This window comes from Abramis brama, assembly GCF_963993115.1.
Source record: "Abramis brama genome assembly, chromosome: 24".
Taxonomy (NCBI): Eukaryota; Metazoa; Chordata; class Actinopteri; order Cypriniformes; family Leuciscidae; genus Abramis; species Abramis brama.
This window is the reverse complement of record NC_139986.1, coordinates 3,198,659-3,212,084: the sequence shown is the minus strand read 5'-3', so window position 1 is coordinate 3,212,084 and position 13,426 is coordinate 3,198,659. Positions and strand designations below refer to the sequence as shown.

The 13,426-nt window shown below is 40.8% G+C and overlaps 1 protein-coding gene across 1 annotated transcript; it reads right to left on the bottom strand.

The window, feature by feature from the left end:
- Positions 1 to 339: 339 nt before the first annotated feature.
- Positions 340 to 13,378, bottom strand: LOC311075540 (coagulation factor XIII A chain-like; the record flags this gene model as incomplete). Its single annotated transcript, XM_084103036.1, has 16 exons — positions 340 to 781; positions 1,078 to 1,214; positions 2,043 to 2,203; positions 2,326 to 2,604; positions 3,775 to 3,928; positions 6,179 to 6,267; positions 6,348 to 6,451; positions 6,646 to 6,784; positions 7,517 to 7,694; positions 7,804 to 7,911; positions 9,374 to 9,492; positions 10,296 to 10,547; positions 10,686 to 10,877; positions 10,967 to 11,130; positions 12,671 to 13,080; positions 13,178 to 13,378. 16 exons carry the CDS (start codon positions 13,376 to 13,378, stop codon positions 631 to 633), a joined length of 2,838 nt encoding a protein of 945 aa, XP_083959162.1. The 3' UTR covers positions 340 to 630.
- Positions 13,379 to 13,426: the final 48 nt, after the last annotated feature.

Genomic DNA, 13,426 nt, shown 5'->3' with positions numbered 1-13,426 from the left:
CATTTAGCAAAGTAAACGTGTGTTTGTGAATAATAAAATAAAAGTAGTAACCTTTCCACAGATGGACAAGCAGTTATTAAAACAGAACCCATTCTTTTTCAGTTCATATTATTAACTTCATAAATTTGCAAATATGAGGTGGTGGTGTTCAATCTGAAAATGTGCAATATAAATAATTCCATTCATCAAAAAAAGCTTTAATGCTAAATGTTTATTGTTATTTTGCTTTAGTACAGCTTATTGTCAATGGCATTATAGCAGAGAAAATGAACAATACATTAATACAGTATTAGTATTACCTAACCCAAACAAAACACATATTGAAGAGCGCTACAGATTTTAATGGATGTCACTATTTATTACAGTTCACTCTTGCTGATTTACCAAAATCCTCTATGAATAAGTGTATGGACCAAAAACCCTGCTTTTTTCCACACACACACACAAAGAAAGTCACATGGGTTTGAAACATGAGTTGAAATAATTTTTGAGTGACCTATCCCTTTAACTTGTATGAAATGTAACATTTGATCATTTGATTCTCTTTCAAATTAAAATTGGTGAAGCAAAGCAAAGCAGCTGGAAACTCTGCAATTGTGTTTTCTCTTCTTTTCTTCTTCCTTCTCTTGTTCACTCTTCAACTTTCAATATTTCGATTTCGAGCTGATTGGTGACCTGTCTCAGTAAAGGGCAGTCTAGACAAGCCATCAGCACCTTCTTTCCAGGAGTTTGAGGGACCATTGACACTTTATATCTCACTGAGCCACCAGGTAATATCTGGCTGCAAGTGGAAGACATAAGAGACGAAACATTTTGAGAATTCAGCCAAAGGTGTATTTAGTTTTGTACTGCCCATTTCTGATCGCAACATAAACAGGATCTTTCACACAAAATGATAATTATGAATAAAACAAGATATGGAAAATGTATATGGACATCTACAAAAATAAATAAATTTGTCTTTGTATATGTCTGGGCATGTTTATGGTTGTGTGGTGGAATAGTTGACAAGACAGTTATTAATTAATTTGCATTTGCTTTATTTCAACAGCCAGGTGATATAAGTATGAAGTTTACCTGTAAGATTTCATTTTGATTGGTATCAGACCAGGTCCATCAAGGCGGAGCTGAACATTTTGCAGGATGAAATTATAGGGATTCTGGAAATCCACACTGATCATGAGTTCTTTACCAACTTGGGGGGTTCCAGTCATCTGTGGATGAATTATATTGTAGAGCACCAACAAATGTTTAGTGCCTTTACATAGTTCTTTGTACAAGTACACAGGTAAGTTTGGAAAAACCTATATAAAATAACATAAATATGTGACCAGGATTACATAAAATCTGCCAAATCTGCAAAAAGTGTCAAAAAAAGTTCAACTTTTGAAAAACGCATCTCGAGACCTTGCGTTTTTTCCTCATTCCACTGCCCGCGTCTCGCGTTTTTGCTTTAGATTTGCTTTAGTTTTGTGTGAATGAGCCCTTATTGTGTTCTTTTATCAGTACAAAAGCCAAATGGACCATTTATAATCGGTGATTCTGTCCACGTTGGATGTGGGTGCAGAGTTGTGGATGTGGTACATGACAAATCCATGACAGTAAACTCATGCCACATCCTATTTCTAATGTGCTCTATGCGCTTGAGCTCTTTCTGACATGAAGGAAAAATTAACTTACTATGAATTCACTTACAATAACTTACTTCGCTTTGATGCGTCCAAGTCAAAGGTTTGATGATAGTCATGTTATTTTTTTCTAAGGTTCATTTTTGTTTGCTTCTTTCTACCATTTTTTGTCCTTTCAATGAAAATCAACCGATCAAAAAATAAATATAGGTTTGGGACAACACTGAGGGTAAGTAAATTATGACAGAAGGCTCATTTTTGGGTTATCCAATTAAGAAAAAATGTACACATATACATTATTTCTAAATAAATCAATATCAAATTTGAGTCTGAATTTTAATAAAATTTGAAATCTGTATCAATACCAAGCCCTACACACTAGTTCCCTTAAGAATGGTTATTGAGGGTATTTACCGTTAATGTGAGTTTAGGAGGCTGGAGAGTGACTACTTTCATCGTGGAGAGGGACTTGTCGGTTTCCTCAATATGCCCGTAGACCACAAAGAGCAGTTTTCCCTGCTCCACCAGGTACGGTGTATACTCCTTAGCATTGACATCTACCGTCAGGGACTCAGCTGTAAAGATATTATGATCACACTGTAGCCTAATCCATTAACAGTGTTCCTAGAGTTCCTTAGAGCTGTTATAACTCGATCTCAAAGTAATGTGCAGTTTTACTGAAACAGTTGTGACTCACTCTTCGAGGCTTCCACAGTTGCAGCTTTGTTTTCAAGCTTAAAGGTCGTGCTGATGACGCCTGTGTAAAACGCCACACAGCCAGTGATGGTAGCATTGATAGTGCGGGTCTGGCTGGTCTGGTTGTTAATGTTCAGCGTCAGCTTGAAGTCATCGCCCATTTTGATGGTGTCGGCCTGGAGCTCGATGGTCACTCCTGCTTCTGGCTGTGGCAAGTAATCCCTGGTAGCCATGCCGGAACGCTCTGCATTCTGCCAGGCCTCTCTCTCCTTGACGGTTTCTAGAGTCAGAAGGGTTGAAGGTAAATTGTTGGGATTTTCCACTGCTTCCCACAACATCAGTCAAACCACTGTTGTTTGGTGCACATGTACATAGGGTGTTTGGCATCCTTATGGAAGTCTGTTGGATAATTAAATAACTGAAGGATTCTGCTGAGTCTCCTAAGAATCTAGAGAGCTTTTTAGTTATTGAAACCAGCTGTGTTGTTAATCTGTCAATCCAAGAATCCAGAAGGCAACACAATTTATTTGGACTACCCTTGAACATCAAATGACCCAGGATAGATAAACATTCAAGGCTTTTGAGATGTTTTAGACCAAATGAGGTCGCGAGCAAAAGGTCAGTAAACACACCAAATTTGTAAACCAAGGCCCTTGAATTGAATTCTGCGTGTCAACCTTAGCAAGGTAAAAGGTTCTTTCTAATCACTTCATAGTCACTAAAGCCACGTTTTCACCTCAGGAACGTTCCCCAGGAACTAGGGACTTTGGGGTGGTACTCGGTGTGTTTCCACCCTAGGAACCAGGGGTCTAAATGAAGTTCCGGGTAAAAATTTTCCCCTCAGAAAGTCCCTTCTCATGAGGTAGTACTTTTTCAAAGTTCAGGAACTTTCGGGGGTGGGACTTGGGCGCGGAACATTTTGATTGATTGACTACACCCAGCATTTTATTTCAACCACCATTTTTTTTAATCTTTTGCGGTACGTGCAGTAAGAGTTGTTTGCTATTCGAATCAACCATGGAGTTAAAAAAATAGGACAGATGGACCGATGACGAGGTTCAGGCTTTATTAAGCTTATATGCAGAGGATGAAATTCAGCAGGAACTGGAAAGTTGCACGCAGGCCTACGTCACCGGACTAATTTGCCTAATCTTCACGGTAGTTTAGACCACGATGGAAACGCAGACAGCAACAGGTCTGGGGGGAAAAAAGTTCCTGGGAAATGGTCAACTATATCTTCTATAAGGCCTGTGTTCAAATTTAGTTTCCAACACTTAAAGGATTAAATTTCTCAGGAAACCACTGTAAGCTACCGTGACATCCCAAAGTTCACATGCGGAGTGTGAGTCGTATCAGAGACAGAGTCGCATTGCTTCATTGAATGCAAGCTTTCCTGATCTAATGTCACATCGCTTTTTGATTCTGTTGAATGATGTGAAATGAAACTTACTTTCTGGATATTTATAGGTATAAGTGATGTCCTCATAGTCGCTACTGTCATGCTTTTTTGTCACAACGAGCTTTCCAACATATGCGGTGTCCACATGGAGAATCTTCATTTTTCCCTGCTTATCAGACTGATGGTATATCACATCACTGTTCAGCTGAAGACAGGAGAAAGTAATTTTTTTATGTCCATATGTTTGTACAGTAGCTAAGATTTTAATGTCTTGTAAATTAAATCTAAAGGTATAAACATCAACGAGAAATGACATTAGGGATGTGTCCAAAGCTGAATACTATTGGCCCTATTTTAACGATCTAAGCTCATGGTCTAAAGCGCACGGCGCAAGTTCACTTAGCGTATGTCCGAATCTACTTTTGCTTGTTTAACGACGGGAAAAATGGTCGGCGCACCAGGCGCATGGTCTAAAAGGGTTGTCCCTATTCTCATAATGAGTAATGGGTGTGTTTTGGGATTTACGTGCGTTAAACCAGTCAGAGTCTCATCTCCCATTCCCTTTGAATGCCAGTTGCGCTCGTGCCATGGCAAATTCGTTATTTACATGAAGGAATTTGATAGTGGAAAGGCCGAACTCAAACGGGAAACGTTTTTTTTCCCTTCAAAAAAGCGCCCAAACCTTATTTAGTTTCTGAGAATCCACCGGTACCGCCGGTACTGCTCTCCCAGCACGCGCGCGCACCTCTCTCTCTCTCTCTCTCTCTCTCTCTCTCTCTCTCTCTCTCTCTCTCTATCTCTCTCTCAGTTAAACACAGATATTATGTTGCTTCTCTAATTTTACATGCAAGTATAGCCGAAATCACAGCACAGATATTGTCTTTATCTTATGTGTATTTGATTTCATTAGACGACGGCTCGATTATCAGGATTTTTGTGCAGATTAACATCTTGGAAGGGAGAGCTGGTTATGTCTTAATGGGTCGCGTTTCAGTCACCATTTCATATTCATTCCGTTGTTTGACAACAGAAACAGTAAAATATACCAATGAAAACAGTGTTATTGAGAATTTAGTTTCATCAAAATGGGCACAGAGAGAGAGAAACTAATGTAATAATAAATAATAAATGTACATTTAGCATTTTCAGAAGAGCTGCCCTGTCATGCAAAAATCTAAACATGTTTGTGTTAGTAGATTGCTCAGTGCAAAGAAAGAGAAGTAATGGGAACCTCAACCTGGTATTTCTTTGTTCTTTCTACATGTGTCTAATAGACATGAACAAGTTCTTTGAAAAACATCTATGACCTTTGAAACATGTCTCATCTTCATGCTCTATGTTGACTATGGTTTCAATAATAAACATACATTTGCATAAAGCATCCATATTTATCCATGCCCATGTTGATTAGAGTATTACAAACTTGAAAAGTATTAATTTAAGGTACATTTAGAACAAATAAAAAATGTGCGATTAAATGTGATTAATCGCGAGTTAACTCATGACAATCATGTGATTAATCGCGATAAAAATTTTAATCGATTGACAGCCCTAGTACACAATAATAATATTTTGCATTGTAATGCTTTTATTTTAAATATGTGGCATGTTTGTGTGCTGCTGTGCATCCCTTTGTGTGTAATAAGCAGAGTGTACACACGTTGTAGACCCGCCTATCGGCGCACATTACTAACGCGCTTCCTAAATAACAAAAAAAATATTGCGCCATTGACTTTAGACCAGGTCTCAGTTGGTCAATGGAGCAGTCTATTTCTGTTGCCTCAAAATAGCAACCCGCCAACAATGCGCCAGAACACACCTTGTTTTCAGATCAACACACCCATGGGCACACAAATGGGCGCAAATGCATTTGCTATTTAAACAACGTGGTGCAGGACGTGAAAATGATAACTGCGTCGGACTGAAACTAGCAAAAGACACTTGCGTCACACTTGCCGCTTCATTGCACCGGGTGTAAGATAGGACCCTATGTTCGGAAAGGAAATGACGTGTTCTAAAATATAAAATGGTAAGAAAAATTATATTGCAACGTTTTAGTGTTCTCTCTGAATTCTATATTTGGGTAATTGTATATAATTTGGGGGTATCTAGGAGTGTGTACTTACAAGAATATGCGAGGTATCGATATTGCTTTTGAATACACATGCTTTTTACTTTTGCTTTCTAATTTGTGATCATGCACACTCTGTGTATAGGGAGCGGTGGTACTGACCACACATTTTACAAGATAAGATCTCTTCTTACAATTCTCTTCTCTTCATCTCTTCTTACAATCTTCACATGAAAAGTGAAATCTGTGAAATGTACTGTAACCGACTACCGCAGTAAGCCTAACCATGTCCATTTAGGGGCTCCATAGAATGTTATTCATTTTCCGTGCCTTTCCAAATTCGGATTTAGGCTTCAGACACATCCCTAATTGACATGTTTTTACCTCTGCAAAGACAAACTTTGCATCGAACGGATAGCTGAGCTCTCCCTCTTTGATGGCATTGACAGACGTCGGGCCACATCGATAAAAACCTGAATGAGAGAAGAAAAATAATTCATATATAACTTCAGGTATATTTCTGATGTGCCAGAAGTCATGGCAAAGATCATACCATCACTGGTCTCCTGAGGGGTGGCGTCGATCACCTGCCAGCCTGAGAATTTTTCCGGCAGATCAGGCCTCTTCGTGTACACCTCATTCCAGCAGTGGTAGTTCCTTTAAGAAAAAACTAAACTGTATTTCTAATCAACCTGTCAGTTATATAACATTGGCTTTATAGTACGTTAACTCAATACGGAAAAATCATGCAATGTCTGAGATAAAACTGCAAATTAAATTAACCAAGGCACCCATTTTGTGCAGTATAGGAGTTAGGACCACTTAAATATAACAATATTTGTGTATCTCACCAAACTGAATCTGTAGTTCGGCTTCGGTCCACTTTCCCGTCTTCGTCCAGCACAATGTCTGTCTTCAGGTTTCCTGTGTTGTCGTGAGAAGAGCAGAAGTTGGTGATGACCCGTGCAGGGATCCCGAGACAGCGCATAACTGGGTAGAAGGTTGAACAGATATTGGAAAATATGAGGTAAAATCAAGCGGCAACCTTCGTTCTCTCTCTTAAATCCAACACGAAAGTGACTTAAACTGCAATTCATCGACTGGCCGGTAGAGACAGGCTCTAAAAGAGAGTCAATCCCATATACCGCCCATGTTAATATGCCCAACTTTACAGCAGAAGAAAATGTGTTTACAGCCTGGTGCAAAAAGTGGTTTTGGTCTATATAGCTAATTTTGCCCTTCATTACAACTGTGATGGGGGTGAATATTTTTATAACTCATCTGTTTAAATTATATTAAGTGTTATAGTTCTGAATAAATAAGGGCGTGGCCACTTGAGTGACAGGTGGATTGCCGCTGCTGTCACTACTAGCCGTTTTTCTGCTGTTTGTTAGTGTCACGTCATGTCACCTCAGCTAATCCACGTCTTTGCCCATTTCCGGTTATCCGGGAGTGACTCGCTGCCAAGATGGCGACGGCCGGTTCCGTCCAATGTGAGTTTCAAAAATGCTCTTCAGAAACCTACGGGTGACGTCACGGACACTACGTCCATATTTTTTTACAGTCTATGAGTAAAATGTGTTGTTAAATGTCACAAGTCTACAAGTATTAAAGTTTGTTTAAAGAATGTTTAAAGTAAAACATTCTGAAAATGTTTTAAACTATCATGAAGAAATCGTTCTCAAACGGACGCCCCAAAGAATGCGCAGTGGCCATACTCACGAGTGTTCAGCACGCCGGCAAACACCCAGCACTGAGCGAAGCACACAGGCTCACCACCCTCTTTGGCATATTTTAGCAGGATTTCAGGACTTCCGGTCCAGGCAGTCGGCGCTGTGCCTTCAGGGTAATCGCCACTCCAGTTGCCAACCAGGACACCATCATCGTCCTGGGCGTTCATCTGAAAATATATACCACAAAAATGCTTAAATAAACAACATGTATTATATGTATGTGTATTCATATAAAATGGAATTGCCCATACTTTGATTACTATTATCAAATCATACCAGAGCTGATGCTTGCCGAACAATTTCAGTGGCACTTCCACGGAAAACTAGTGGTACTTTCCCAGAATCCAGAACCAAAAGACAGGCATCCAGAACCCCCTGTTCAAACTACAGGAAAACACATAAGAAGTTAATTCATAGATGTCAAATCCTGTTTTATCCAAAGCCATTTTAAGGCAAGCCTTCAAGGTCAGTAAAAAATAGCGTAATGCTGTGGAGGAGACCAGAAGATGTTTTTTTTTAATGGGTGTCAATGAAGGAGAGGCTTCACATTTAATGTGAATATTTTGTCAGCTTATCATTTAATGAATGGACAGCCCATCATCAGCTAATCTTCAATATGTTTGCTATTAAACATTTGAATGGGATTGATCTATTTTTAGAGTTTACACCGAATAAATGCTGTTTTATAAGAGAAGTCACAGACAATTCCACTGTAGGTTGGATTCAGTTTACTTCTCATTCATTTCTATGGTATCCGCAAATAGTGATTGACTAATGCACAACTCTGAACGAAATTCAATGACGCCAAGGCTGTAATCTGATTGGTTATCAAGGCACATGTGATCCAAGTTAGCCGTCACGCTTTGTCCAATAGTAGAGCCACGGACCCTTGTATCTCCCAATAATTAGACCATGGCTGATTCCAAATTGCCCCCTAAACCCTTAATCACAATTCGCTATGTCAGACCACTAATACAGTTCACTTGAAGGAGTGAATGAAAACGATGAAAACAGCCATCGAGTGTACATCGGCGATTTTGGATTCAGCCCATCTTTGGTTTAGCTTCAACACTAATCAAACACACCTGGATTAGCTAATCAAGTTTCAGGGCTGTTGATGGACTCTAGTCCATCTATGGCTCCATCCAAAAATTTAGGCAGCTGACTTGTTGCCTCGCTGCCTTATAAGCAATGACTCTGCAGGCAGCGTTTGCACACTAAGGCACCTCACAAAACTGATTTCAAACAGACTCCTGAGGCAACGTAACAGTTTAAAAATCTAAAGCAAAATAGAGTGAGCTTTGGTGAGAACTAAACAAATATTTAATCGCTACAGTAGTAATTTCTGACTGGAAATGACATCAGAAGTGGAAAATGCTGGTCAAAAACTTACATTTTGAAAACTTAAGTTTTCAAAAAAGTACACACAAATAGGACCAGCATCCGCAAACTTTCAGACGCCATCTGTATTTTTTAGCTCAGCTGTCACAAAATGGAAAGCATAGGATTGTGGGATTTCAAAGGTAGCGAAGGATACATCAATGCTTCCTTCAAAAATCTATCAGATGAAGGCATCTCAGGAGAGAGGAAGTGAAGCTAACATTGGATTCCGACGTACCTTGATGCCTTCCTTGTTTTGAAGTATTCAATGTTTACATATTCATACAACAAAATATTTTTGCCTCATGAAAGATTGGTGAATATGATTAAAAATGCTGGCACTGACTGGCAACTTGAACACAATACTCTGGCAGGGAAAGAGTTTAGTGATGGCATATGGACATGAGCTCAATAGGAGAACATTTGTTTATTTCTGGGGGGAAAAAAACTCTGGATTACTACCAACCTGTCCAAAGTTCCATGAACGGGAGGTAATGTTGTTGAATTCTCCATTGTATATGATCCCCACATCATTCATCACATACTCCTGTCTGTCTTCATCTTTGTCCATGTACACGTGATCCGCTGGGAAGAAAAACATACAATATACATGATGCGTCATAAGCATTTGTTTATGAACTTTGTTTATGTCAGTGCTCAAAATATTAAAGTTTGTTCCCAGTTTATTAAACAGATGGTTCCGGTATTTGTGCCTTATTTATAAAACATGCGTGCGCTAAAATCCACGTTAATGTCCATATTTACCAAAACTTTTTTTTACGTGGAAAAGTGCTTAGTGCCACATCAGGGTCTGAGCAGATATATGCTCTTTTCTCTGTGCCAGAGAGTATTTGGAAATCAAGTAAAGTAAGTTCTCAAGTAAAGGATTTGGACGTTGACTGGTACTATTTATATATGAAAATTACATTAATTAGGTGCCATTTACAAGGCGGAGATCTGAAACCATTCAGCTGTCCACAATTTCACCATCATAAATTTCACTTCTGGAAGGCGTATGCATGTTTTTTATGCGCAGGGCTTGTGCGGCACGCTTGTCTGAATCACGTATGCACATTTCAGAAATGATCGTAAGATCAAATGTAGGACGGTTTTCTATGCAACATTTTATAAAAGGGGCCTCTTGATTTCTATTGGTTGAGCCACATTCGAAGCCGTTATAAATTACTCTACAAATATAGACCCGTGACCTCATTACATCAATATTTAAATAATATTTTTATGAACTTTCCATTTTATAAAAGCAATAAGCCCTGTGAAGCCATTGTTTATAGAGTAGTGAATTTAGAACAGCTAAGGGTTTTTTCTAAATTCACTGTAAACCATGGCTTCACAGGGCTTATTGCTTTAAGCGTAACTGTTTTACTCACCAGGGTCCCAAGGATTGAACAGCACATAGACATCGGTGTCAGTGTTCCTCTCAGTGCGCTGTTTTCCCAAATCACTCACTACTACAACAAAGATTCGAAACCGGCCAATGATGGAGCTGGCGTCTGGTGTTACGCCAACGGTCACATAATTTCCTTGTGTTTCCACCACACGACTCTTCCAGCGCACTTCGGGTTTCTCTTTACCGATGGGCAAAATGATGTAGGTGCCCCTGTTTTCATCAGGTGAACTGCCTGTGAAATGAGCAGAACAGCAGATATGACCTGTATTAGACTATGGGGATATTTCATGTAGTAATGTAATGTACTGCTTCTTCATTACAGATGTACTTTATCATGCATTAAGATGCATTACTGGATGCAGAATCTCACCAATCAGGAACTCCAACTCCACATTGTCCTGCTGTTTATTGAAGTCCCGGTTAAATTTGATGATGATGGTGAACTCTTTATTCCTGCGCACGATGAGGTTGGAGCTCACGTACTTGTGAGTGTTGTGGTCTTTTTTGTTCTCTGTCACACGCATGTCAACGCTCAATACTGAGAGACTTGCAGCTTGTGTTTCTAGAAGAAGAAAAAAAGACTTACTGACAGACTGTGGTAAATTATTTTGGTTAGGGCATGTTTAAATGCAAACACAGGTAAGACTTTACCTTCATCCGGGGGTCCCCTTGGCCTCAAAACATCAAAAGCCACAAACTCAGATGGATTATACTCATCTGAATTTGATTTGGCAAAGGGAATACGGCCGCTTACCGAGGGCAAAGTGAGGTTGGGTTGTAATGACATGATGTATACAAGATGCCTTGATGCTTGTCTGGAGAACAGATCATTTTAATGTTAGAAATCTACTGACATTATAGACTGCCCATTTGGTAAACATATTAGATATATCAGGTGAGGCATGGCAAGAGGAAAGCACAACTAAAACACAACCAAACTTTTGTATTAATGCTAAAGAGTTATTAAAAGTGTAGAACTCACGGTGTGTGTAGAAGAGTAGATGTTCTGCTGAGGTGAGGAGGCTCCAGGCTTATGTGCTCATGAAGAGCCTCATGCTGATTAATAAAGGCTCAGGACTTCCTCTTCCACTGGAGAAAAACACATCCATGGAACCAGAGCGTCCGAAGTCAAGATGATCCCAAGATCAGGTCAGTCTGACATTCAACTCTCGCATATTCCAGACTGTAAATAACATATAGATGAGATTATAACATTAATATTATAGTAATTATAGTATTATAGTAATTCCTACAATATTTAATTATGAGAAGTAAAGTTATGAAGTGAGCCCTAAACGTATTTAAGGTCTTTTGTAGATATCACTAAAGCGTTAATGATAAGATTTACGCACAGTACGTTGAAATGAGGTGTTTGAATTGAGAATAAAGAAAATAATCTTAATGTGATTTGCAGAAATCATTAACAATCATCAAGAGTTCACATAAATCATTGACTTTTCTCAATTAGTCAAATGATAGTGACATTTCACAGCAAAAAATACATTGAGATTGTAATAATTAGAGTGTAAATACAAATTAATACATATGACCCTTGTATTTTTAAACCAAATAATGCTTCACAAATACAGCAATTCCTTCATCAGACAACAAGTGTTGCTCAATAATTATGAGCTTTATCACACCAGTCTAAAAGCTTGCAAGATCTTAAAGTCCCCCTGTATTCAATAATTGTATCCCCTAAAACTCATCTTTGATCACCAAAATGACATATGTGACCCTGGACCACAAATCCAGTCACAAGTCGCACGGGTATATTTGTGGCAATAGCCAACAATACATTGTATGTTTCACACTTTGGCTGATGAAGCAGACAGACGAAGCTTGATTCCAAAAATATAACAAAGCTTTAATGTACACGGGCAGGTGAACAGGACGCAACAGCGTGTAATACATAGACACGAACAATAACCGACAAGGGACTGAACGGGGAGAATATATACACAGGGTAAACGAGGGCACTAACTAGACACAGGTGGATGAAGGTTAACTAATAAGGGACTAACAAGAACAGGTGCAGATAAGACAGAACATAATTGTGACATTGCAGCCCCCTGGGAAAGGCACGTCCTCGCGCCATGATGATAACAGAAGTTAAAAAAACTGAAAAAATGGCTGAGGTTTCGTTGGAGGGTGTGGAGCTGGTGACGGACTGGACCCTGGGGGCGTCGGCCACAGGCACCATGGTGGTGCAGATGGGGTAGGAGCCAGGGTGGAGTCCAGACAGAGGGGGCAGACGAAACACTGGGGCTGATCGGCAGAGGCACCAGTGGAACCGAGCGGCTGACGGACCATGGCGACACTGTAGACCCGGAAGACGGGAGCTGAGACGCTGACCTGCAGGACTGAGGTGGTGACGTGGGGACGGATGACCAGGGTGACGATGTGGTGAGGGAGGCTGACGGGGAGGTCAGAGGAAAGGAGGAGTCCAAGGTGCCGAAGGGGTGCAGGATGAGGGCGTAGCCCGAATCCCGGAAGTCCATGGTTGCGGCTGGGTGTCGACCGCTGAAGGCCAACCTGGAGTGTTGAGCGAGCCCAGCAGAGCTTCCAGGGAGACGGACCGAGGAGGTGATGAAGGAGTGGTGGGTCGAGGTGAGGGCAATGGGCTGACAGGACGAGGTGGTGGTGTGGGCCTGGAGGCCCGAGGTGTAGCCAGGGACTCGGCCTCTAACCGAACTGGTGGCAGGGGAGCCCGAGGCGCGGAGGATGAGCCGCACAGAGCGAGCGGCTGTGGCAGAGCCGAGGAGCTACACGACACAAGTGGTGCCGATGGATCCAGGGGGCTGGCCTTGACCAGCGATGGAGACGGGATGAGGACAACAGGCAGGGATATGGGCAGAAGACTTCCGGACAGGACCGTGAAGAAGATGATGATGTGAGGGTGGGAATAGGATCCGTGGACCACAGGTCTATCAGGTTATAGTTTGCTCCTGGCTCTGAGATGGACTGACCTGCCTGCATCAACTCCGGGGCTGGTTCAGGAACGACCTCGGTGGGTGCCTCGGGCTCGCTGGCTGTGAGGGAGAGGTCGCCATTCCGGATCATCCAGGCTAGGTAACCCAGTTAGGGCCTGTTCTCCGGGCGGAGGAGAAG